General features: G+C 37.3%; 1 protein-coding gene across 1 annotated transcript in view; it reads right to left on the bottom strand.

Moving 5' to 3' along the window:
• Positions 1-27712, bottom strand: part of LTN1 (listerin E3 ubiquitin protein ligase 1) — a 59160-nt gene that overhangs the window by 13327 nt on the left and 18121 nt on the right. The window contains exons 9-24 of the mRNA XM_055567746.1: positions 27552-27687; positions 25874-26683; positions 25113-25154; positions 22344-22533; positions 21435-21674; positions 20666-20819; positions 19724-19868; positions 19074-19260; positions 17303-17462; positions 16236-16340; positions 12490-12632; positions 8124-8259; positions 7789-7933; positions 6675-6888; positions 5941-6178; positions 5312-5386 (exon numbers count right to left, since the gene is read on the bottom strand). Coding sequence (XP_055423721.1) covers positions 5312-5386; positions 5941-6178; positions 6675-6888; positions 7789-7933; positions 8124-8259; positions 12490-12632; positions 16236-16340; positions 17303-17462; positions 19074-19260; positions 19724-19868; positions 20666-20819; positions 21435-21674; positions 22344-22533; positions 25113-25154; positions 25874-26683; positions 27552-27687 — 3120 coding nt within the window. The remainder of the gene's footprint in view (positions 1-5311; positions 5387-5940; positions 6179-6674; positions 6889-7788; positions 7934-8123; positions 8260-12489; positions 12633-16235; positions 16341-17302; positions 17463-19073; positions 19261-19723; positions 19869-20665; positions 20820-21434; positions 21675-22343; positions 22534-25112; positions 25155-25873; positions 26684-27551; positions 27688-27712) is intronic.

Genomic DNA, 27712 nt, shown 5'->3' with positions numbered 1-27712 from the left:
CTTCTCCAATACCACAATTCAAAGGCATCAATTCTTCTGTGCTCAACTTTCTTTACAGTCCAACTCTCACATCCACACATGACAACTGGAAAAATCATAGCCTTGACTAGACAGACCTGTTTTTTAATATGCTGTCTAGGTTGGTCATAACTTTCCTTCCAAGGAGTAAGCGTCTTTTAATTTCATGGCTGCAATCACCATCTGCAGTGATTTTAGAGCCCCCAAAAATAAAGTCAGCCACTGTTTCCACTGTTTCCCCATCTATTTCCCATGAAGTGATGGGACCAGATGCCATGATCTTCGTTTTCTGAATGTTGAGCTTTAAGCCAACTTTTTCACTCTCCTCCTTCATCAAGAGGCTCTTCAGTTCTTCGCTTTCTGCCATAAGGGTGGTGTCATCTGCATTATCTGAGGTTATTGATATTTCTTCCGGCAATCTTGATTCCAGCTTGTGCTTCATCCAGCCCAGCATTTCTCATGATGTACTGTGCATATAAGTTAAATAAGCAGGATGACAATATACAGCTTTGATGTACTCCTTTTCCTATTTGGAACCAGTCTGTTGTTCCATGTACAGTTCTAACCGTTGCTTCCTGACCTGCATACAGATTTTTCAAGAGGCAGGTCAGGTGGTCTGGTATTCCCATCTCTTTCAGAATTTTCCACAGTTTCTTGTGATCCACACAGTCAAAGGCTTTGGCATAGTCAATAAAGCAGAAATAGATGTTTTTCTGGAACTCTCTTGCCTTTTCAATGATCCAGCAGAAAACGTATATTTCTACCTTTCATTTTATAGATGAAAAAAAATCATACACCCAGAGAGGCTAACTGATTAGTCTGAAGTCCCTGCCTAGCCAGGGGAACAATTAGGGCTAACAAATCCTATCAGGTCCTTTATCAACCAACAAAGGGTTAGAAGATCATAAGACTATATTGTCTTTCAATACAGTTAAAGGAATGTTAAAGGAAATTTAACATTCATATTAACTCATGGCAATGTAAGGTAATTTTCTTCTTTATGGAAGCAGTGTACTTATTAACACTTTTAGACAAGCTTGTAAGAGTCTCAAGAAGTGAAATACTTGTGTGTGTTGTTGCTGTTCAGTTGCCAAGTCATGTCTGACTCCTGGACCCCATGAACTGCAGCATACCAGGCTTCCCTGTCCCTCATCATCTCCTGGAGTTTGCCCAAGTTCATGTCCACTGAATCAGTGATGCTGTCCAACCATCTCATCCTGTCACCCTCTTCTCTTGCCTTCAATCTCACCCAGCATCAGGGTCTTTTCCAAAGACTTGTGTGTATCTCCAGTCAAATTCTCTCTGACATTCTGACTTCAGTCTCTTCTTTTACCTCTGTGATCTTTCTTTCCTTGTGGTTTCCTACTACCAGCCCATAAGTAAAAGTTCTCTCCAACTTCTGTCCTTAAGTTTTTACCTTCAGCATCACCATCTCATGTACCAACCCTTCTCCATTCCATACCAACCATCAGCAGATTTTACAAAGAACAACTCTCCACTTTACACACTAACCTCCATTCACTTTGGAACTTCTAGAATGGCCTCCAGCTCTGCTTGCTACCTGTACAGTTTATGCTTCAGACTTCTGCCAGAATCAGCTGATGGTATCCCACCTTCTACCAAACAATGCCCCGATCTCTAGAAAATGTCATTTTGAAGGCCCTTCATTACCCTCCAGCTTTATCTTTCACTCTACCCTCCCTGCCTACTCTGCACATACTCATTTATTTGGCTGCATTGGGTCACAGTTGCGGCACGTGGAAACGTCACTGCATCTGGTGGATCGCTCATTGTGGCACAGGGACTCTCTAGTTGTGGCACGTGGGCTCAGCTGTTTCAGCACGTAGGTTTAGCTGCTCCCCAGAATGTGGGATCTTAGTTCCCAAACCAGGGATCAAACTCACATCTCCTGCATTGCAAGGCAAATTCTTAACCACTGGATCACCAGGGGAGTCCCTCATTCATTCTTTTACTCAACAAATGAGGATTATTTATAACTATTTAAGGCCAACAACTGGGTGCTGGGGAAAAAAAAGTCAGAAATAAAAGACTGAAAGCCTCACAGAGCTTATATTCCAGTGGAAGAAGATCTAGAAAATTAAAAAATATGTCACATGGCAACAACTCGATATTCCCCAAGCATATCATGAGCAGTCATGCCTCAATGCCTTTGCACATGGTGTTCCTGTAACTTTCCCCTGCCTGCTGAAATGCTCCCTAATCTGAAAAGTCTTCCCTTTCATCAATGTCTTCCCTTCTTGGCACAGCAGTTGTGTCTCACTAACATCATCCTTTTTCTTAGCACTTGTCACACACTGTCTTCTATTATAGGGTGGTTGTTTAGTCACTTAATCGTGTCCCACTCTTTTGTGACCCTATGGATCATAGCCCACCAGGCGCCTCTGTCCATGAAATTTCCCAGACAAGAATACCAGAGCAAGCTGCCATTTCCTTCTCCAAGGGATATTCCCAACGTGGAGATCAAACCTACATCTCCTACATTGGCAGGTGGATTCTCTACTGCTGAGCCACCAGAGAAGCCCACTCAGTTTTAGGGCAATACATCTAAATTAGTTTATAAGCTCCTTAAGAAAACAGCTTACTTAACACTATATTCTCCCCTCACCATTTAATTAACACTTGCACAAAGGGGTGCTCAATACATTTTTGAACAGGTATACTCTTTCCCCAGTTACTATGTGGCCAAAGAAAGTTTTACTAAACAGTAGCAAACTGAAAATGACTTAGAAACAACTAGAAGAGAGAGTAACTATCTCTTCAAGTGAGCTCTAAAATTCATTTATATCTTACAGATAAACGTACAAGATTTGTGGAATGAATGTATTCACTAAATTTAGAGCTTTTGCATTGCCTCAGTCTTCTAAAGTCATCATGATGGATTATGAGAATTTAATGAAGCAATCCCAACTTATGATGGTTTGACTTTTAATTTTTCAACATTACAATAGTGTCAAAGCAATGAGTGTTCAGTAGAAACTATACTACAAATTGTGACCTTTTCCCAGACTGGCTATATGCAGAATGATACTCTCTCACAATGCTGGGCAGTGGTGGTGAAATGCAGCTCCCAGTCAGCCACGCAATCTCAAAGGTTTAACAACCAAACCACTCACAACCATTCTTACCCAGACAACCATTCTGCTTTTCACATTTGGTACAGTACTCAATAAATTACAGGAGACAGCTAACACTTTATCAATACAAATAGCTGTAAAAAGAAGAGAAGCGAAAAGCAAAGGAGAAAAGGAAAGATATAAGCATCTGAATGCAGAGTTCCAAAGAATAGCAAGAAGAGATAAGAAAGCCTTCCTCAGCGATCAATGCAAAGAAATAGTGGAAAACAACAGAATGGGAAAGACTAGAGATCTCTTCAAGAAAATTAGAGATACCAAGGGAACATTTCATGCAAAGATGGGCTTGATAAAGGACAGAAATGGTATGGACCTAACAGAAGCAGAAGATATCAAGAAGAGATGGCAAGAATACACAGAAGAACTGTACAAAAAAGATCTTCACGATCCAGATAATCATGATGGTGTGATCACTGACTCACCTAGAGCCAGACATCCTGGAATGTGAAGTCAAGTGGGCCTTAGAAAGCATTACTACAAACAAAGCTAGTGGAGGTGATGGGATTCCAGTTGAGCTAAAAGATGATGCTGTGAAAGTGCTGCACTCAATATGCCAGCAAATTTGGAAAACTCAGCAGTGGCCACAGGACTGGAAAAGGTCAGTTTTCATTCCAATCCCAAAGAAAGGCAATGCCAAAGAATGCTCAAACTACCGCACAATTGCACTCATCTCATATGCTAGTAAAGTAATGCTCAAAGTTCTCCAAGCCAGGCTTCAGCAATACGTGAACAGTGAACTTCCAGATGTTCAAGCTGATTTTAGAAAAGGCAGAGGAACCAGAGATCAAATTGCCAACATCCGCTGGATCATCAAAAAAGCAAGAGAGTTCCAGAAAAACATCTATTTCTGCTTTATTGACTATGCCAAACCCTTTGACTGTGTGGATCATAATAAACTGCGGAAAATTCTGACAGAAATGAGAATACCAGACCACCTGACCCTGCCCCTTGAGAAACCTATATGCAGGTCAGGAAGCACCAGTTAGAACTGGACATGGAACAACAGACTGGTTCCAAATAGGAAAGGCAGTACATCAAGGCTGTATATTGTCACCCTGCTTATTTAACTTATATGCAGAGTACATCGTGAGAAACGCTAGGCTGGAAGAAGCACAAGCTGGAATCAAGATTGCTGGGAGAAATATCAATAACCTCAGATATGCAGATGACACCACACTTATGGCAGAAAGTGAAGAGGAACTCAAAAGCCTCTTGATGAAAGTGAAAGAAGGGAGTGAAAAAGTTGGCTTAAAGCTCAACATTCAGAAAAAGAAGATCATGGCATCTGGTCCCATCACTTCATGGGAAATAGATGTGGAAACAGTGTCAGACTTTATTTTTCTGGGCTCCAAAATCACTGCAGATGGTGACTGCAGCCATGAAATTAAAAGATGCTTACTCCTTGGAAGGAAAGTTATGACCAACTAGATAGCATATTCAAAAGCAGAGACATTAATTTGCAACAAAGGTCCGTCTAGTCAGGCTATGGTTTTTCCTGTGGTCATGTATGGATGTGAGAGTTGGACTGTGAGGAAAGCTGAGCACTGAAGAATTGATGCTTTTGAACTGTGGTGTTGGAGAGGACTCTTGAGAGTCCCTTGGACTGCAAGGAGATCCAACCAGTCCATTCTGAAGGAGATCAGCCCTGGGATTTCTTTGGAAGGAATGATGCTAAAGCTGAAATTCCAGTACTTTGGCCACCTCATGCGAAGAGTTGATTCATTGGAAAAGACTGTGATGCTGGGAGGGATTGGGGGCAGGAGGAGAAGGGGACGACAGAGGATGAGATGGCTGGATGGCATCACTGACTCGATGGACGTGAGTCTGAGTGAACTCCGGGAGTTGGTGATGGACAGGGAGGCCTGGCGTGCTGCGATTCATGGGGTCGCAAAGAGTCGGACACGACTGAGCAACTGAACTGAACTGAACTGAACACTTTATCATAAAACAGACTTTGTGTTGGATGACTTTGCCCAACTGTAGGCTGATGGAAATGTTCTGAACACGCTTCAGTAGGCTAGTATAAACTGATGTTCAGCAGGTTACATGTATCAAATGTATCTTTGACTCAACATGTGTTCAACTTACAATGAGGATGTAACCCTGTAAATTGAGGAAGACTTGTATTAAAAATAACTTACAAGGCTGGTTCTTCTTCTTCATCTCCATATGACTTTAGATTATCTTGATCATATTGTGGGAATTCAGGCATCAATCTGAAAGTCAGAATATTAAGTTACATGAAATGGTTCACTGTTAAGTCATGCTTAGCAATAGAAAGTCCAATACTGATTTTGTAATGAGTATATCCTTTTACTGAGCTTATTCTGAAATAATCCACTATGGCCAGGACTATATAAATGTAAACTGTGCATGGAGAACCGTGACCATTCCTGTTACTGAAACGCTTAGTCAAGCTTACTCTGTTGCTTTGACTTTTTTTTTTTTTTTTAATTTTTGGTAACTTCTTTCTTTTTGACTTTTTTTTAATGACCCAAAATTAAAACTACATATGTGAAAGTGAAAGTCACTCAGTCTTGTCCAATTCTTTGCGACCACATGGACTATACAGTCCATGGAATTCCCCAGGCTAGAATACTGGAGTGCAGTCTTTCCCTTCTCCAGGAGATCTTCCCAACCCAGGGATTGAACCCAAGTCTCCAGCACTGCAGGCAGATTCTTTACCAACTTAGCTATCAGGGAAGGCCAAAACTATATTTCATTTTTTAAAAAACCACCACAATACTGATTCAAGTGAAAGAATTCTTACTTGTATAGCATATGATAGATAGCAATTTGCACAGGCCGAGCTCTATAAAGGAGTAATGGGGCTAATGTATTTAACAAAGTCTGGAGGTATTCTGGCAAGTTTGTTTTCTGACCAGCAATCAATCTTGCAGGGAGTTTCTGACTCAATAGCTGATCCTTTGGGATATAAGTTAATGTTTCACACATGGGCTTCAGCATTGCATTCTGAAATGATGTTTCAGATGTATCTCTGTTTTCTCCTGATGACAAAAAGGAAAAAAAGAGTCATACCCCAAACAAAGTGAGTAATACAACTTGACCGATTCACAGACAACCAAATGTTATTTAAGAAAATGAAATAAAAACTTGACAAACATTAAAGCAGTCCAAACTAGAAGCATGAACTGAATATATATTTCAGATAATCTCAACTATTTGATGACTTCTATTATCTCATCCTTTTAAAAAAAAGAAGTTTGAGTTAAAATAATTTATTCATATTCTCTGAATTAGTATGATTCTAATTTTCAGTGGTCTTTAGGTATCTTGTGATGTTTCAATTCTTGTCTGTAAAGCAGAAGAATATACGATGATTCTGAGATGCTAAACTTTCTCTCTGGCTCTTTTACTATTTTGTGTTGTGTGACCTAAACATCCAAAGTTGATTTTGGGGTGTTTTGTGTTTTGTTTTGTTTTTTAATTTTTCAAAACAAGTTCCTTTCAATGACTCTCACTATTACTCCCTTTTTCACTTGCCTGTAGTAGTCACCAAAAGAGGTAAAAGCAAACTGTGGATGCCAGGAGAAAAAAATTCTTTCCATTCGCTGATTAGATTTACAGGAAGGCTGCCAGTGGTGACCAGAGTTGTGGAATCAAAAAACGCGCTGAGTTCACAGGCCAAATCACAGCTGACATAGGCAAACAGTTGTACAAGTGGAACAGAATACAGTGCCTGATTCTCATTTGTTGTCTGAGAAAACAAAAATTAAATAGGTAAGCAGACCTCCTGTAGAATATTACAAGTCAAGGCAATAAAGAGAAGTCCCTTTCATTTCTCTAAATGTGAAAATAAAAAACAGTTTGAATGTATAGTCTCAGGAGACATTTATATCAAAATAACTTATTTTCAGAATTAAATGTTAGGAATCAGAATTAACCCACTTATTGTGAACTGTTCTTTTTTATTTCTGCAACCATGAAGGAAAATAATATCAATTACCATATACCAAGTTAAATATATTAAAAGCACATTTATAATCTTCTCAGGAGCCCTACTAATTGGGCATTATTAAGTTATTTTAAAATGAGGGAACTGAGGCTCAATTAGATAAACTTTAATACCCTAAGCCACACAGTAAACAGCAGGCAGAGTAGAGCTTCAGACCAATTCAACACTGACTGACTTGCTGCATGACTTGCTACCTAATACCCATAGGTATTACACAGCTGGTTGCTTGGGGTCATAAAAAGAACCCTAATTCCCTCTGAATTTGTTTAACCTTTACTGCACTGGTCTGGCAATAATGAAACAGCACACTGTAAGAATAGAAGCAAAAGACCAAAAACCTTGTCATGAAAAGATAAAACCTTAAAGGACTATGCTACAAATATTACATTAAAATGAGCTAACGGAGAGACCATTTTAAAAGCAGTTAGCAGAATGGCTGCTGAATGATATTGGCAAACATTAAACCTCAGTCATTTTACTGATCTGTCAAGCAGCAGTCGGCAAGGACTATATCTATAAAGTGTTCAAATGTTTGCAAAGGAGCTAACTACAATCATTACTTAAAGAGGATGAGAAAATACTTCTGGCACACAGATATGCACAAAAACCCAACAGCAGTGATGATGCAGAAGGTTAATTTACCTCCAACCAAGCCAACATGGAACACATGATGAAGTCCCATTCGCTCTCTGCCAAAGGAGATGAGCAGTATTTCAGAAACAGGGAAAGGAAACGGATTATTTCTATATTTACAGCCAGTATCTCTGGACTTACTTCTGACAGATTACTGTGATAAAGACAAAAACAAAACATTGACGAATTATACAGACATTCAATGAGAAAAATTTAAATCTTATATACTTATAACAGACTGACTTAAATGCCTACCATCCTATTACTCTAAGAAATAGTGACTATAAGATACATAATCTGAGTCCACATCATACACAGAGGGAAAAATATAAAGTATTACCTACCAACTGAAAAGAAAAATATCTTCGTGATCTTTTTTCCACGTTATCAGAATTTTTAATAGACCATGTAATAGCTCTCCATCATCTATGCTTTTGGTCTGCAGACAAGAATTGAAAATGGCAAGATGTCCAAAACCTCCTATAGCAAAATTAAAACATTTTTAAATTGTATTGCTACTATAAGAAAAGAAAGCCTATGCTGAGATAGGTTAAAAACTTTCTTCAAAAGTGTCCAGGATGATAATTCTAAAATTAGGGCTTGTAAGAAAGAGTCAACAAATGAGCTTATAAACTCCATAGGCAGGGACCTGCCAATATACTCAGCACCCAACACAGAGAAGAAAGTGTGGCAGGGCAGGCAGAGGGAAGCAAGTGAATGACACTGCATTAAACTAGCCTATGCCGTTATTTTCTTTGTTTCCTTACGTATAGGACATATTCAGCATACCCACCTCTCAAAAAACAGACAAATCTCTAGCTAGAGTACAAAGTTAAATAAAGTTGGAAAATAGAGCATACTGTTTTATAATTCATACGTTCACTCAGTAAGCATCTATGTTGGGAAAGCTCCTGTGGGTTCCCTACTCTTTAGACTCCCTGATTCCTCCTTATTCTTCAATTCTCAGCTTAAATACTGCCTCCACTCTGAAATTCCCAAGTACATCAAGTACGCCCCTCCTCATTCCTCTAGTATCACTTGTTTGTTGCCTTTACAGCACTAATGTTTGTTATTATCTCATCAGGAAGTAAGCTCCATGAAAGCAGGAACCTTGTCAGTTCTACCCATCACTGTATATGGCCCCCTAACACAGTGCCCGAGATACATTTATTTTGACTGACTAAATAAAGAACGAATAAATGAATGCATACAAGGTACACTGCTAGACAGATACCAGGGAGAAAGCTGGACAAAATCCAGTCCCTGAAGGGTCTTATTCAGCAGTACTGGTAGACTTAAAAACAAATTAGAATAATATGGACAAAAACTGAGAACCCAGAGCAGGAAACTATACTGAGTTAGAAAAGGCTTCCCAAAGTTGGTGTGTGAACGGGGATTTATCAAAAGATGAAAGTCTGCAAGACTAGAAAAGGGATGCTCCAAGGAGTGCTAAGGCACAAAGCGGTAAGAAAGTATGGACTGATCAAAATTCATGACAATTTAGCATGGTCAGGGTCCAGAGTGGAAGCAAAAGAGGTGAAACTGGAGAAATTGGTTGCAATAAAATTTTAAAACATCTTACAGGCCAAACTAAGGACTTAGGTTTTTATCCTGTAGGCAAAAGAGAACCAACAAAGAAAGCAAAAATTAATTAACTAATAACAATGTAGTCTTCCTTTAAAGGCAGAGGAAGAATTTTTTTTAAATCTTCCTGACAAAATATCAATAGAAGAGGCTTCAAGTTTAATCAGAAACAACTCATGTTCTAATAACTGAAAAGTATTCGTTAGCTAATTCTGCTTCATCACTTGGGCTAGAAGAGAAAAACCGATTGTCAAACCTTAAAAAAAACACTCCTCTTCCTGGGCCTCTGCACAGCTGGGTACCTTGTGACCTGTGTGAACAGCACACAGCTGTGTGAACACAGTCCTGTCTTCAGCCACCTTTCAGTTGTAACCTGTGCTGGAGATACCACCTGCTCTCCCATTAGGTAATCCTCTCTTCCATGAACAATTCATTCAACTGCATCCCTTTCCTGCAAATCCCATCCCAAGCCCACAGTTTAACTATGCAAGTGAACTCAACAGTAAAGCTTAATGCCACAAAAATTTATTTTGATATCATGCTATCAAGGCAATTGTTTCACTGCGTTTGCTAATGGCATATTCTTCTTCCACTATCTCAAACTTTCACTACCTTTCTTAAAAAACACAATCCCATTGCCACTCATCAGACAACCTAAAGAGACATGATTCCATGAAGTTCCCAACCCCTTCTATACTCTCTGTATCTACATCTGCATCTGCCCAACAGCTCTCCTTACCTAAGCTCCACTTATACATGGTTGATATCTTCTTTTTTCCCTTTATTTATTTAACATTGTATGTCACATTGGACTACAGTTGATTAACAATGTTGTGTGAGTTTCGGGTGTACAGCAAAGTGCTTTAGTTGTACATGTTACATACGTCTATTCTTTTTCACATCCTTTTCCCTTCTAGGTTGCTACGTAATACTGAGCAGAGTTCCCTGTGCTTTACAGTAGGTCCTTGATGGTTATCCATTTTACATACAGTGGTGTGTTTATGTCAGCCCTAAACTCTCTCCCTCCCCACCTTTCCCCCTGGTAGCCATAAGTTTGCTCTCTAAATCTGTCTTCGTCATGGTGATTTTTTTCTAACTGCTCTCGATCCAATCCTACACGCCCTCCTCTCTTCTTCTCAGTGGGAACTACCATACATTATTCTGTCTTCTATTCCTCCCTCTCCCTCTTTGACTGTATTCATGTCCAGCTTTCACTTCTTTCCACTTCCCCTCCTTTTTTTTTCTTCAAATTTTATTTGTTGCTGTGCTGGGTCTTCATTGGGGCACAGGCTTTTCTCTAGTTGCAGTGACTGAAGGCTTCTAATTGCTGTGTGTGGGCTTCTCAGTGGGTTGGCTTCTCTTGTTGTGGAGCAGGGGCTCTAGGGCACGCAAGCTTCAGCAGTTGCAGCTCCCGGCTCAAGAGCACAGGCTCAACAGCTGTGGCACATGGGCTTAGTTGCTCCGCAGCATGTGGGATCTTCCGGGATCAGGGATTGAACCCGTGTCTCCTGCATTGGCAGGCGGATCCTTTACCACTGAGCCATCAGGGAAGCCCCCTATGTCCCTTTCTACCAAACCCTTAAGAACAGACATGTGGCCCTACTTTTTCACCACTGTTCATTCCACATTTCAGTCTCTAATTTCATCTGAGCTGTGGCATTTAACAGGTGATGAATGTTACCTAAACTCTTGCTTCCATTTTTTTAACCTTCAGTCCTTATTCTCAAGTGTCCCTTTACCTACATACCTCTTAAATCTACATACTGGTGTTCCCTTGATATTCTTTTCACGCTTCACTCTCCCCAACAAGCTCTTCATTTACAGATTATACTACCCCCTACCTGGCATGGACTCTGAAAGCAGTATTTCCATCTAGCCAACAGCCTACTGCTTACTGACAATCCCCATTTGAGTCCTTATTCCATAGCGATCTTAATCGTAATCTCATGCGTCCAAACCTTAACATCAGCTCCCTTCACACTCCTTCGCCACCCTGCGTCCAGCCCTGAAGTCTCCTGGCAGGGTTTCCTATAAGGCCTCATGGTACTTCCATCTGCCCAATCGAGAAATATAACTACAGAACCCCAGCAATTCTACTTCCTACCTCTCTCAATTCCATCTCCACTCTTCCATCTGTGCCTTGACTCAAGAGTTCTTATCTCTCATTTTGATTATTCGAATGGCTCTCTATCTATATAGTCTTCTAACCCTAATTTCTCTCTTCTCCCATATCCACCCTTCACACAGCTGTCAAGATAATCTTTCTAATGTGAATATGATAGTCTGACTACTTTCCTACCTAATTTGGGCCAATAGTTCCTTACCTCCTACCGCTTAAAGTCCAAACTCCTTAACTGACAAAATGAGGCCTTTATGATCTGTGCCCTACCATTCTCAAGATCCATATTCTTGTGCACCCTAATACTCTTTGTCCCAACTTTCTACCTTAAATCCAACCAAAATGAAGCTACCCGCACTCTTCTAGTTTCTGTGAACCTGGAATGCCTTTCTCTAACTTTAAGGAAAAGTACCTTTTACCACTACTAAAATATTTCTTTTTGTGAAATAGCCACTGCTATCTCAAAGCAAAGTGGAAAATCCTTTTCTGCACTTCTGCACATAAGATGTATTTTTGCTATATCAGTTATCATATAAGTTTACATCTATCTTGTTCTCTACAAAAGAGACTGCCACATGGTCAGGGCTCAATAAGTGCTTGTTAAATTAGCAAGTAAAGGAACTAAGAAGAGTACAGAACGTCCGAAAAGTTTAAAACACAACAAAAGCTGTTTCCTCTTTTGCTTTTGTAAGTTCACTCATCGATTGACTAGGGGGAAATGACGTATAGCTAAGAAGAGCTACACACAACACAGAAATCATGAGACGGTACCTGTGGTTATACACCTTCCCTTAGGCTGCAGCATTTCCATACTGCAAAGTAACAGTCACTCTCCAATGAACGACACTTACCCTATTGAGTCAACTTGTTCTGTAGCAAGAATATTAACTAGGAAAAAAATAAGCTATAATTTATCTCTGTCAGATTTGGATTTGGATGTTAAGAAACACTTCTTTCATCTCAAGCAATAATTAAATTAATGAAATGTTTATTACCAAGTAACTAACCATTAATATGGCAAACATCTTCCTTGGTCCAGGCCAAAAGGGCAGGTATACACTGAGCAATGAATTCTTTCTTGTCTTCTTTTGACAAAAATGGACAGAGACTTTGAATAGTATGCATATTACCTTCTGTTAGTGGAAAAAAACTGTTTAAAGAGGGGAAAAAAAGGTGTGAATTATATTTATCTTAAATATTTAGTTATTTCAGAAAATTCCTTATTCATACAATTTAAAAAGACTAAAATTTCCACTATATAAAATAACTGAATAGAAAAAGAATAAAAGAAACTATGAAAGAGGTTGACACTTGCTGATTCTGTTTGATGAAACTGTGGACAATTATTTTTTTCTGCTTCTCTTTTTCACGTTTCTGATTTTCAAAAAATAAGCATATATAACTTTCCCCAAAGATGATTTTTTAAAATTATACAAACAGTACATGATTAAGCTGTCATTAAGAGCCAACTGATTCAAAGAGGACCAGTTACATACTGCTCATATGAAATGATACTCATATATATGCATATATATACTTGGGTTTTATGTATCTAAATTTTATATTACCTGATACTTATATACTTTCTAGACCACTTTACAGCAGAACATATAGGTACAAAGTATTCTATTTTAAAACTACATATCTAAATAAAAAACAAAACCAAAATATTTCATACAATCATAATTTAACTATTTTTCTATTAGTGAACATTTAGGTTTTTTCCATCAAATTTTTGCTCTTACAAATAACACTATAATAACTGTCCTTGAACAAGTACTATTCTGTATATGTGCAAACACCTCTTTAGGCTAGATTCCTGGAAGTAGAACTTCAAAATCAAAGGATCTGCATGTATTATATTTTGATAATCTCAAGTTTTTCTTCAAAGAAGAATAATCAATTCACATTTTCACCAAAAATGTACAAGTTTGACTTTTCTGCTGCACACCTAATAATCCTTTTTAATTCCTGGCAGTAAGGTAGATAAACTATATACTCCTTTGTATTTGTCATTATCAACAAAGCAAATCCTTTCCTATTCCACATTTCATAAATGAATTACCTTTGACTATTTCATCTATGAATTACTTGTTCAAGTCCTTGACACATTCTTCAGTTTGACTAGTTTAATTACTAGAAGCTATTTATATTATGAACATTAATTCTTTATTAATTAACAAGTATTTTCCTCTATTTTTCCACCTATCCTTTATACTGTATTTTTATCATACAGAAGTTTTCTTTTTTAACTGTGGTAAAATATGTAAAATTATGTAAAATTTACCATACTATTTTAATTTAAAAAAAAATTCTTTTTGGTCATGCTGTGCAGCATGAGGGATCAGTTCCCCGACCAGGGGTAGAACACATGCCTCCTGCATTGGAAGCATGGAGTCTTAACCACTGGACCATCAGGGAAGTCCCCCAGATTAACTATTTTTAAGTCTACAGTTCAGTGATGTTAAGTTCATTCACACTGTTGTGCAACCAACCTCCAGAACTTTTTCATTTTACAAAACTGAAACTCTGTCCATTAAATAAGAACTCCCCATCTTCCTTCCATTCAGCCCCTGACAACCACCATTTGACTTTCCGTCTCTATGAATATGCCTAAGTACCTCATATAAGTGGAATCACACAGTATTTGTCTTTTCGTGACTGCTTTATTTCACTTACATAATGTCCTCAAGGTTCACCTACATTTCAGTATGTCAAAATTTCCTTCCTTTTTAAGGCAGAATAATACTTCATTATAATGCATACATTTTTGTTTATCCATTCATCTGTTGATGGACACAAAGGTTTTTGTTTTACAAAGTCAGGTACCTACTATTTCTTCTATGGATTCTGGGTTTGTGCTATGCTTAAGATCTTCCCTGTGCCAAGGCTATAGTTTCTTATTTTCCCAAAAACTTTTATAAGATTTAATTTTCATCTGGACCTTACTTTAATGTATAATGTAAGGGACTGGGTCTCACTTTTTTTTTCAAACATAGGCCCAATTTTCCTATCTCATTCATCTGAAAGACCACCTGTATCAAAAACTAAATTTTCATTTACGTGTGCATTGGTTTTTGGACTCCATACTTTGATCCAAGGATATATCTATCCACCAATTTCATACTGCTTAATCACTGTGTTGGTAGGGCAAGTCCTTTTCACTTTTCTCTTTCATAAATTTCCTAGCTATTCTTGAGCATTTTTTCCTTTAAATGCATACCATGTTTAGAAGAGTTTGTGAAGTTTTTCAAAAATTGCTGCTGAAATTTTGACTAACATTACACTGAAATTAGATACAACAATTTTTACAATTTATCTTCCCACTTTGTTTTGTGATCTTTATTTAAGTTTTACAGTTGTAATTTTTCGTTAAATTTATTTCTAAATATTTACAGTTTTGTCGTCAATGTGAAAAGAATCTCTTTTTCCCTATGGCATTTTTAAATTGATTATAACTGGTGAATAAGAAAGATACTGACTTTTGTATGTCAAGTATATATCCATCTCACTTGTAATTAGTTCCAGCAGTTCTTTAGTTAATTCCCTATGACTCATGTAAACAGAAAAAAATTTTTAATTATGCTGAATAAAAAAAGCTAAATATCAAAAGATCATATGCTGTATGACTCCATTTATATAACATTCCTAAAATGGTAAAAATTATAGAAAGAATAGATTACTGGTTGCCAGAGAGGAAGAGAATGGCAGGAGGGCAGGTGGCTGTGGCAAGAAAGGGTACCACAAGGGATCCTTACGATACAACTATTCTGTGTCTTGGAATGTGGTGGTAACACGTGTGTGCTCTGATCTACAGAGCACACACGTGGGTGCAAGTTGACCCAGTCAATGAACTATATCAATGTCATTTCTTGGTTGTGAAATTGCACGAAAGTTATTCAAAATGGCACCGTTTGGAAGAAACTAAGTGAAAGGTACACAGAATTTCTTTGTGTTTCTTATAATTGCATGTAAACCTATAATCCACATTAACTGAACTCAAAACAGTAAATTTCAAAAAGACTTAAAAATCAAAATTTAGCTTACAATTTTACTGTGCCAGAACATATATATATATATATATATATATATACACACACACACACATATACATATATGTATACACACACACACACACACACACACACACACACGTATAAACATATATATAGTTTCCAAATTCTTTTTGATAAATCTGTAAATTCAAAATGCCTCTTGGTAAATTTCAGGTAAGTGTTTAATCTGAATGCTCAGCTTCTCTAATATAATCAACTCTAGTAAATCTCTAGTATGTCCAACCTCACTATTTCTTTGCCTTAGGAATATATTTATTGTCTTTTTAGAATTCACTTCAGTGGGATGATCGTTCTTTTGAAGAGTAAGTAACTTTCCTTATCACTTCCCTTTAGCTAAATAAAGGGATAGAAGGATGTTAGAGAGAGGGAAAAAGATTCTACCCGATAGATTTCCGAGTAAAAGAGAATAAGCTATCAAACGCTAATTATTTAAAGCACATATTAAATTCTTCAACAAAATGTTTTAAGGTTAAAAACACCTATTAAAAAAGTATGGGTCCTAAACCTAAAATGATTGGAACTGTTTTATACTCTTTAAGTCTCATATTTTTTCATTTAATTTCCTCATGTCCTAAAACCTGTTTTCCTGATTCATTACACACTGTTTGTTAGTCAAGGGTTGGCAGAGTGACCAATCATAATAAATTTCAAAGTAAAAGCATTTAAAATAAAAATACCCGTCTTTTCTCCTATAATGCTGTTTTACTTCATCAGATGAAACACTTCGGGAAAGGATCAACTTAGCAATAATAAGAGACCAAAGGGTGCCGTTTTTCCTGGATCTAAAAAAGAAAAAAAAATTCTGTTTTGAAAGTATACTTAATGTTTTGACACAGTTGCTTACCTGGAGTCCTTTTACAGAACTAAATAAAACACCTTGTCAGGGTATCAATCCACACAGTACTTTTGCACGTAAATAACTGCCGTTACCAAAAGGACTGGCAACTTAGGCTTCTGAAACTCCTTTACTGAGCTCTCATCAAGGCAATCCCAAAGCCCCTTCGTCCCAAAAGGGGAAAGGACCTTAAGGATTAAGCTGGAGCATCAGAAGCTGCAGCCGGAAAGAGGACAGAGAAGACCCAGAGGAGACCAAGGATTGCTGAAGCTGAGGAACCGAGGAGGGTATTAACATCCACTGAGGAAAGTTCTGCGAGTCAAGTAAGTGGAGGGGGACTGGAGAAGAAGACCTGTTCAGTCTGAGGCTTCTGATACTGCAAAGCATATGAAAAATACTACAGGCAAATGTAAAACTCTTCAGGAGAAAGCAGTTCAACAGGATAATTTCAACCAACTAAACATCAGACCACTATAACCTCTATGGCGACTCTGTTTTCATACCTATTTCCTCATCAAGGGGCAAGGGTTTTGTGGTTATGATATTAAGCCAAACCTGCAGGAAATAACATACAAGGTAAAAGGCTAAATTTTACCTTGGAAATTTTAAGTGGAAGGATGGGTCACATATGACAAATTAAAACAACTTCTACAGGACTCTCTCTCTTTCACTGTCATCTGCCCCTTGCATCATATTCATGGATTTAATAACACAGGCAAAGTACAAATATCTCCCAGAGGCAGAAATCAAGTACTTAGTACCCATAAAGTATTTATCATCAACAACTGGGATTAATTTACAACAACCCTCTGATTCAAAGATTAGCATGAAGTGGGCTTACATTTTACAGACACAAAACCATAAACTAGCAAAATACTCATGAAATAGAAATTGAAAAGAGGTTCCCACCTGTCAAATAACAGCTGCAGAAGGCCAGAAGTATTACCAAGTCCACGTAAGTTATCATACGTGATATTCATTTTCTGAAGCATTTCACAAAATCCAGTTAGGAAAATAGGTGGATTGTCTAATTCTTCATACCACTGCAATGAATAGAGCAGTTCTGCAACTAACAGAATGGAGAGCACATTATCGGGTGCACTTTGTGAACAGCACTTCCAGTTGCCCTCACTTGTCTACTGTTCTCTAACACCGCTGTGCCCACCAATTCTAAAATATCTATGAACTGATTTCCAGCTCCTTGATATACAATTATAATGAAAACTGAGCATATCGGATACAAAATACCACTCCTCTCCCAAACCTTACTTGGTCCCTTTTCTGGCGAGTTAAGAAAGTGACAGGAACCGAAGTTATCAGAGATGCTACAAGAATCTTCCTACTGTTTTTGCCACAAATGGTAAGAAGCTGCATCCAGGATAAACAACTACAGGACCCAAGACCTGAGAAGTTCAAGTCAATGTGTTAAGGAAGAGAGCATGACCCAGTACACAGGGAAGGGCCTCGGTGACAGACCAGTCTGGATTCAAAAGAGCTGCATACACTGTTATCAACCAGGATAAGATAAATCTACCTCAGGGGACTGCTGCGAGAATGACTGAGTCTCACGAAATCTGGCCATACCACAGGTTCTTAATACATAATCAGTCACAACTCTCCAGGTATGGATTTTGGAGTCGAGAGACTTGAAACCTGGTTCAAAATCTAACCCTGTCCCTTGAAAGCTCCAGACTAAGAAAAACAACAAAAATTATTACCCTAATTCCCAGTGTTGTTTTTGGACAAATTCACTGAGTAAACAGCAGGCTAAGCTCCTTGATCTTAACTGCACGTGGAGCTGGCTCACCATAAAAGGTGTTTCCAGCTCTCTTTCATAGGCATATATTCTCCTCTGCTAGCAACCGTACTCCATTGAGGGCTTACAACCAAGCTTGACACAGGAATTATTCAAGTCCTCCACCTTTCAAATTATTTTGTACAGGTCACATGGCTACCTACAATGCTATACCATTTCCTAGAATGGGGGGGATTTTCCAAATTCTTTTGAAATTCAACATCTGAATGACCACTTGCCAGGGAAAAAATTTTAGCCCTATACAAAAGGACTGATCCAAAAATTAACTGAAAAAAAATTAACTGAAAATTCAGAATCCCTGATGAAACACCAGACTTGTTTAACCATTTTCCTCAGGGTTATGTGCTACAGGGTTTGCTTTTATTCACCTCATGCCAGCTAAAGGAACTGTGGTGGTGGTGTACTCGCTCAGTCGTGTCCGCCTCTTTGCGACCCCATGGGCTGCAGCCTGCCAGCTCCTCTGTCCATGGGATTTTCCAGGAAAGAATACTGGAGTGGGTTGCCGTTTCTTTCTCTAGGGGATCTTCCCCACCCACAGATCGAACCTGGGTCTCCCGTATTGCAGGCGGATTCTGTACCGACTGAGCCACCAAATTCTGCTCTACTGATAACAAGACTGTAGCAAGATTTTTTGGTATGATTTCATCTGATTTGCAATTTAACATTCATCTCTTGAGAGGCCTCAATTTCTCATCACTGAAATAATTAAAAGGAGCTGAAGATTTTTCGTTCTTTAAAAACTTAAAGTATAATCAAAATTATTTCAAAATTTTAATTAATTTTAATTAAATTCAAGATTTTAATTAATTTAATTTTAACTAATTCGACTTATATGTATTTATCTGAATGCTCATATATACTTACTTATTTTCTCAAGTTCATTATTTTCTAGGACTGTTTCCTTTTTCAGTGCAACTAATATCATTTTGCTCAATAATGCTGAAGTACACAAATGGCTGGGAAGTTTCTTTGTATCTTGCTCTTTAAAATCTGTTTTGAAACCCTCATAATTCAAACTCAATCTTCCTTCTAAAAGAGGCCTATGCAACCACTGTAAAAAAAAAAACAACAAACATTAAATTATATACAAAATCATTCAACAATCTAAATTATTTACTACCTACACAATTAAGGCAGGGAACAACAATGAAGTTAGTAGACTATCTTCAAAATGTTCTTAGAATAATTTCAAAAAGGAAGCTATTGTTAGTTTACTAGTAAAAGCACAGAAGCCTAGAAATTCGGTTTCTACTAGCAGAAATTATCAACGTGTATATTTTAGGGTACCTTCAGGACAGAACTATGTCCTATTCACTGTCAACTGTCAACTGTCGTGTCAACTGCTGTCTTGTAAAGATCAAATGTCCAATATACGAGCATTCAAAGGCAGAAAGGGAAAGTAAGATACGCATTTCATTTACATTTTTTCTTTCCCAGAATAAAAATAAAATATTTAAGCCTGCATGAAATACAAACTTCAGAATGATATGAGCACTCTCCAATATCAAACACACCTGTACGGGAAGAGACTGTCTCATTTTTTCCCATTCACTGTTGTCTGGCATTACACTTCCAATATAAGCTCCCAGGAGATTAGCATCTTTACTCTCTAGAAGAGCATTTAGCAAATCATCAACAGCAGACAAAAGCACCTGAAGACTGAAAATAAAGCAAGGAACTTAACTGCTGTGGTTATGCTACAACCAATCGGAACACCCAGGTAAACATTAAATACCCTATCAGATAACAGTTTACCTTAGCAAAAAGACAAATAAAAATAAAGGTAAGTGACACCTCCACCCTCCTGTCGTGAATGACACACAATTGAACAGGGGATTTCATCCAACATTCATAATTTGAAATTAAGTGCTGTTTCTATTTCAGAATGAAGGAGACCTATTTCAGATCAGGTATTTCTGAAATACAGATACTTCATTTCATGAAAAGAGCATGATACTCAGAGAAAGATTTAACCCAACCATGGCAGCTCTGGACGTGTTCTCTTAATTTTCATTTTTTTATATATTTGTGGATTTAAGTACGAGATGTGAAAAACACCTGCAATTTCAATTACTTACAACAGTGTCTATCAGACCCCCCCAAGAAACCAACAATGAAGGACAATCAGTGTCCGTGGTGGCCATGAGAAGTTACAGAGTTACAGTCCACACCAGTGCAAGACCAGGACAGAAACCTATCACATCAGTGACCGTAAGTCAGGAGTTCGGCAGGTAAGTGAAAACAAATCATTCTTCAATTACTTGAGTTCAAACGGATGTTCATTAAAACAAAATCCTTTTGGAAAAACCTATTTGGATCTTCTCTTAGAATCCTGTAGGTTTCTTACGTAACAAGTCATTTTTCACAGGTACTCACACTAATCATGAAAACTTATTTAAGGACAATGATCAGTTATTAAAGAGATATTCTGCAAATGAGCATCAAAAAAAGGTTACCTTATGACATCCAAAGTCGAAGACTGAACTTGGTTCTTCAGCCACAGAGCAGATAAATGTAGGAAGGTGCTCTGTTTAAATGTGTCACCAGTTCGATGAACCAATAAATTCACACCAGAGAGCCAAGTATTTTTCAGTTTACTGATGATAAAGTCTAAAATCAAGATGTCAACAGTAATTTGTAGTCCCTCTAAACTAACTATAAGCAATACAAAATGCTTTAAAGCACTCACTGCAGATCTGAGATTTTTAAGGTACCATTAAGAAAACATAAAACTATTATTTGCTTGCCAAAACAAAATAACTATGTCATAAATATGTGATGATACAAGCTAGTTCATGCCATACAAATGTAAAAATGGTAAGAACCTCAATTTCATTTTAATATATACCAAGATTCAATGTTTCTAAATATTAAGAGAATGAGATATTAATACATCCCTTTATGAATATGGAAACTGAGGCATCAAGAAATTAGCAACTTGCCAGAGATACTGAGTGAAGGGGTAAGGACTAATTCATCTATCACAGCTGCTTCTAAACGGTTCCCTCAACATCAAGTCAGAACTTGAGACAAAAGGTCTACATTCATCTTGGTTTAGAAACCTGGGTTTCTAAAGCTCAAAATGTTTTAAGATTTGTAGCCCTTTACTCGAAATGCTTTCAACTCGCAAACACATTATTATTCAATTAATAAAGCCTGGGCACTTACACTATGAAGGTCAGAGCCGGAGAATCCCAACAAAACATTTGAGCAGTAGGCTATTACCTGGCAAATGTGTTTTTTCTTTGCTCTCAGCACATAACTGAAAGAGAGTTAATAATAAATCTTCAGATGATGGCATTAGCAAGCATCCTTTCGCTGAGCTGAAATAGTTATAGGCCACATCACAGATAAAAGACACTGATGAGTCATTATTTTCAGCTTCTGACAATTTCTTTGCTTTGGATAAAGTTTCATGAAGTTTAACAATAATTCTTTCAACATAAACTTCTCCAATCAAGTAATCTAGGGAAAAAAATTCAGACAGACAAAATAAATAATATGAACAGTGAATTTTCTTTTTTTCAATTTTCATTTTTAATTTTCCAATCGGTGTATTTTAGTACTTTACTTTGGGTTAACATTCCACCTTGTCTTTCCATGTGTTTTTTAAAAAACACATCGTTGTTTTAAAAAACAAGGTATTTATGTATTAGATAGAATAAAATTACATCAATAAATCAATCTGTTCCATCACACATAAAAGCCTTCACATAAAAGTTTTAAATTAAGGAAAAAATACAAAATTAGAGTGAACAGTTAAATTCAAATCCCTTTAAAATATAAAAGTAAAAGCATTAAACACCTCAAATCATGTTATAAAGGAGAAAGGGACGACAGAGGACAGATGGTTGGATGGCATCCCTGATTCAACAGACATGAGTTTGAGCAAACTCCTGGAGATGGTGAAGGACAGGGAAGCCTGGCGTGCTGCAGTCCACAGGGTTGCAAAGAGCCGGGCACAACTGAGCGACTGAACAACAACAGGGTGTTTACAAGATTAAGATATCTGAATGAACTAAATCCTGCTATTCTCAACTAAAACTATGCTAACTAAAAACATGGAATCCCCCAAAAAAGGTGAAAAAGAATGACTCCCTTCCTACTGAAAAAACAAGCCATACTTTTACCTACCGTTTTTAACATGTTGGGATAACACCATGCTTAAAAGAGTCCATCTTTCTGAGAAGTAAGGTTCAGAAGATACTGTGGATTCCAAGTCTTTGTTACAAAGATGCTCTGCCATGGTTACCAATTTCTCTCCAAGGATATCTCCTTTGAGCCAAGGTGTTACTAAAGCATGATTATCTGAACTAGAGCATGCCTAAAACCATAAAAATTGTACCAAAGATTAGGATCAAGATTAAAAAAACAAAGTGCACCTGCCCAAAATATTACCTGCAACTTAGTACCTCCCTTCATCAGCATGGCCCCAACTTTATCCCCAACTCCTCCTCCTCAAGTGCTTAAGAAAGCTGGTATTTTCCCTACTCCCCACTACGTCTCGCTTATGTACACTTCCATGCTTTGTTCATGCTAGCTTCCCAACCATAAATATTCCCTCTCTCTTTTATTTATCAAAATTACATCCGTTACTAGATTCAGTATAAATCCCACCTGCTTTGTGAAGTCTCCCATAACAGCCCACACTCATCATTGTTTTTCTCTGAATTTCTAGAGCAAATAATGTTTCATCTGTGTATGTCTTGTTTCCAATGAAACTGTAAGTTCCTTGAGAGCAGAGACTGTCTTAAACTTCTTTGATACCTGCTATCAACACTGTAGATATGTTCAACGAATAATGAATGGATGAACTTTAAAGACAGATTTTAAAATGCTTTACAAATATTAAACTGTTGTTCATTAATTTTGTTAAAATTAAAGAATAATTAACATATAATAGTGGCAAATTAATTCAATATGAACAATGGGACTTATTATTTGCCCAAATTTTATGAAATAGTTACTGAGGCCAGATATCTGACAGCAACTGGTTTATTTTCAGGGGGTGAGGAAGGCAAGAAAAAAAACTGTAAATCCACCCCCAAAAGCATGGTGATCCATGTTCCCAGAGCTTCTTTTGGTATAAGGGCTGAGAAGAAAGGAATTTGCAACCTGGTTCATTTCAAAGCAATCTGGAAAAAAAAATCCAAATGGAGATTGGGTAGTGTCTGAAAAACTATTTTATCTCCTTATTTAAAATATTGTAGGTAACGAGAGCTTTTATTTTAGCCCAAGCTTTATCACTATTCTGGCTTTATGACCTTATACAAAGCTCTTAACCTATTTCTTAATTTAAAGCCGGACCTATTTCTTAATTTAAAAAATAAACATTAACTTAGAAAATCTCTAAGGTCCTTTCCAGTTACAAAATTCAGGTTTGTTTTTAAAGAAGCTGGCTTTAGGATTCTGCTCATAAAGTATGAGATTGCATAAAAACATAAGAAAAACTAGAATTTAGATGGATATTAATATTGGCTTTCCTAAGATAGCTTACCAAATAAAACCAATCTATAGAATTCTATAGAATCCAGAAAGTAAAATCCTGAATAAAAAGTCTCTCAGGTTATCAAGACATGAAGTCCAACTTCTCAATGTTTTAACACTTTCACAGAAAGAATCTGACCAGAGGATAGGGAAGCTAGTCAGGCATGGAAGTACAGAGGTTAACACTGGCTATGAACTCCCAAACCCTGCCCAAGCCTTCCAAACAGAGATATCTGAACTATGCCACAGGTACCTCCCTAAGTTGGAAACAGATGTATCAATCTTCTCTTATCAAATTAACTACTTTTGCTCTGATTTTAGACTTATCCAGAAGCTTTATCAGAATTTGGCTTTTCATGTCGCCTACCTATAGGGAAAGAGGTAATGGATAAAGTAATTCAAATGGTGTGCCTAATAAATTATATTTCTCATTGAAAAAGAGTAAATCAACACTCAGTGTTTATTTTGTACAAAATAAACTGTTGGGGGAAATGGGGAGTTTTTGCTTAATGGGTATAGAGTTTCAATGTTGCAAGGTGAAAAGGTACTAGAGATTAGTTGCACAATAATGTAAATATTAACACTTAACACTTCTAATATTCACTTAATATTAACACAACACTTCTAACACTACTAAACTGTACTTAGAAATGGTTAAAGATGATAGAGTTTATGTGTTTTTTTACCGTAACTTTAAAAGACAGGAAAAAAGAAAAATTTTCATAAACTAGAGTTATGTATGTAAAATTTTAAAATAATGGAAAAATGCTTTTAAAAAAGGAAAACTTTTAGGTAACTAGTCATAATATTTCTTTGGTTGGAAAATGTTACATCATATAATTTACAACTTCATTAGGAAAGAATACTTAAGTCATTTAGAAAATTTTCTAAATTGTTTATGTTCCTTGACTTCTTTTTATTATTCTCATCACTCATTTTCTTCCTTAGTCAAATGGCAATTAAATAAAAGTGGGAAGACTTTAGTTTGCCTGTATAGTACTCTAGGGCAAAACAAACTTAATTTACTGGTGCGTTCTACTTAAAGCTAGAAACACTCAATCCATCTCTATAGACGAAAAAATAACTAGGGCAACAAGAGAAAACCTTAGCTTAAAATATAAACTAAGATAAAAGATAAAGCATTTAACTCTTCCTTTGTTACCCACTAGGGAAGAAACATTAGATTTTCAGGAATCTGATCATTCTTCCCTGATATTCCTAACCAGAAAAATAATTCTATAGAAAGGTGAACACCGTTAAGTCTTCCCAAATTATGAGAAGAAAGTTACAATAATAAGCAAGTTCTTTAACAGAGACACCTGATCACATACTAGTACATGAATATGGCTGTAGTGTTTGTTTTTTTTCTCCCCCTACACCTATAAATACAGAAAAAGGAGAGTATTTCTAAGGTACCTTTTCAATGATCTGAAGAATAGAGTTCCATTTCAGCTCCACCTAAAAGAAGAAAAAGAGAAACAATCTGCTAGAACAAACAGTAACTGGTAAAACTTTTTACAAGTTAAGTGAATGTGGAATCACTACAAAACTAAAATGCTTTTTAGCTAGTCCAAACTAAGAGTCCAACTTTAAAGACTCCAAGAACCTACCCTTTCATTTACAAGTTTTTGTCTTCCTAACATATTTACTCTTAACTGGACAGCGACCCAGAAGTCTCACATACTTCTTAATCCCAATCAAGAAGACACTGTCGGCAAACTGACATTCACAGTCAAAGAAACGATTCCAAATACCCCCATCCGGGCCTCACCTACTCACACGCTATCAGTGCGCCAGTGTAAACCACCACAGTTTAAAGAGAACAGGAGCTTCCCAGGTGACTCGGCGGCAAAGAATCCACCTGCCAATGCAGGGGACACGGGTTCCCTCGCATCTAGGACTCCACACGCCGTGGAGCAACTAAGCCCTTGCACCACAACTACTGAGCCTGTGCTCTAGAGCCTGGGAGCCACAACTGTTGGGCCCGTGAGCCACAGCTACTGAGGCCCGAGTGCCTAGAGCCTGTGCTCCTCCAGAGAAGCCGCTGCAGTGAGAAGCCCGCGCACCACCAGAGAGTAGCCCCTCCTCCCCGCAACTAGAGAGAAGTCCGCGCAGCAATGAAGACCCAGCACAGCCAAAAATAAATAAAATTTTTAAATGGTACAGAACAGTAATACCTCAATAAGATCATCCAGAATAGCTTTTCTTTCCACATGACTATCACAGCAACAGAGGGCACTGTACAGAATGTCCACCAAGAAACCGGCATCCTTCCTTTGATCTTCATTTAGCCAACCTGTTATTTTCTGGTATAGAAATTGTACCGCGGGATTTTTTTGTACAAGTTTGGCTATTTCAAGACGCTTGCCTTTGACAGTGCTCTGTTTTTCATCACCTAGCAGCACTTTAAACACTTGGGTTGACGAGAACGAGTTGAGCAGGGTGGAAAGAAACCTGAGATGTTGCTCCGACTTTTGTTCATTGACGTAATTAATGCTCACCTCTGCCAGTTTACAGACTAAGTCTTCCAAAGGTTTTTTCCTCAGCGGGGATATAACGTCGGAGCAACTCGGAGAGACAGAAGGTTCAGCCATTAACTCAGAGCCTTCACTGTTCTCTCCCTCTGAGGAGACACATTTTTCATTCTCCTTATTATTTTCAGGCATCTCATCAGCAAATCTAACCTTGCCAACTTTTTTTTTATTCAACTTCAAGGAGCTCTTCGGCTTTTGAAGGACCTGCAATAGGTTAGAAACACCCAAAACTGACTTAACATCGGCTTCCGGCTCATTGATTTTCTCAACACAGATCTCGGATAGTTTTTCCCAGAAATTCAGCAGCACTTTCTCCAAGTTGCAGGCTGTTTTATCATCTTTTTCCAAATCGGCTCTGGCTTCCCAGGAACTTAAAGTTTCTGCCAAATGGTTAAATAGCTGCACATCTTGCAACTTTGGGTCTTTGAGAACTGCATCAATAAAAGGAATCAACTGAAAGAGAGGGCAGAAATATAGAAGTTCACTTTTCAGGAGAAATAAAATGTGAACCGTATTTGAAAAGCATTATAAATTTTCTTATTTAATAACTGAAAAACATGATTTTCCCCCCAAACTCTGACAAGAGTTAAGCTGAACTGGAAAATAATTTTCGCATCATTCAAAGAGCCTAATGATTTCACTGTTTCTCCTGTGAATTGCTTTTTATGATATAACTGACCAAAATTATTAGTCATCAACAAGTAATACAGTTTTCTTTGTATCTTCTGATTTTACTCAAGTTTTTTGCTTTTTTCTAAACCAATATGAAAGAAATATAGGACCTACAGAATTCAGAATGCTTTCCATTAAATTACAAAGGTAAGGAAAATTAAATATCTGAGATCAACTAGAACTGGGCTTCTATAATCACAGTAATTAATTTCCTGCCTTAAAGAACCTTATTCCAGAGCCTGCTCTTATCACTAGCTCTAAAAGCTAAGCACAATTATTCACAAAAGGATAGATGTACTACATATTTTAGAAGGAACAAGATGATTATTATATAATTTAAACTAAAACACAAAAGACTGAAAATCAAATCTTCTAAATTGTTTTGCATTTCAGCTCTCTAAAACAGGGTTTGCACAACCAGAGAATAACTAGCCCTTAGACATTATGGTATTATGCTTGTAACTAATAATACAGAAATTTTTATTTATCTGGTCAGTAATACACATTACTGTATAAAAATATGCAAATCATAAAAAATGAAATCTTTACAAGGAAGGCTAATTAATAAAAAGGACAGAAACACACACAATGAGCTTGATTCTTTACACGTAGTATGCAAAGGCACTGATGAGTTTTACAATATAAATACCTGATCATTGACAAGCATCTCTTCTATCTCTTCCTCCCCTAAGTTTTGTTGCATTATAAAACGTAAGCATTCAAAAAAAGCAGATATCACTGCTGAGCACTCTGAAAAGCTGGTTTTGGTTCTTTCTGTTGATAGCCTAAGAAATAATAAATATGTGTGGC

The sequence above is a fragment of the Bubalus kerabau genome, chromosome 2 (genome assembly GCF_029407905.1).
Source record: "Bubalus kerabau isolate K-KA32 ecotype Philippines breed swamp buffalo chromosome 2, PCC_UOA_SB_1v2, whole genome shotgun sequence".
In the NCBI taxonomy this organism is placed as follows: Eukaryota; Metazoa; Chordata; class Mammalia; order Artiodactyla; family Bovidae; genus Bubalus; species Bubalus kerabau.
This window is presented reverse-complemented; position numbering and strand designations above follow the sequence as displayed.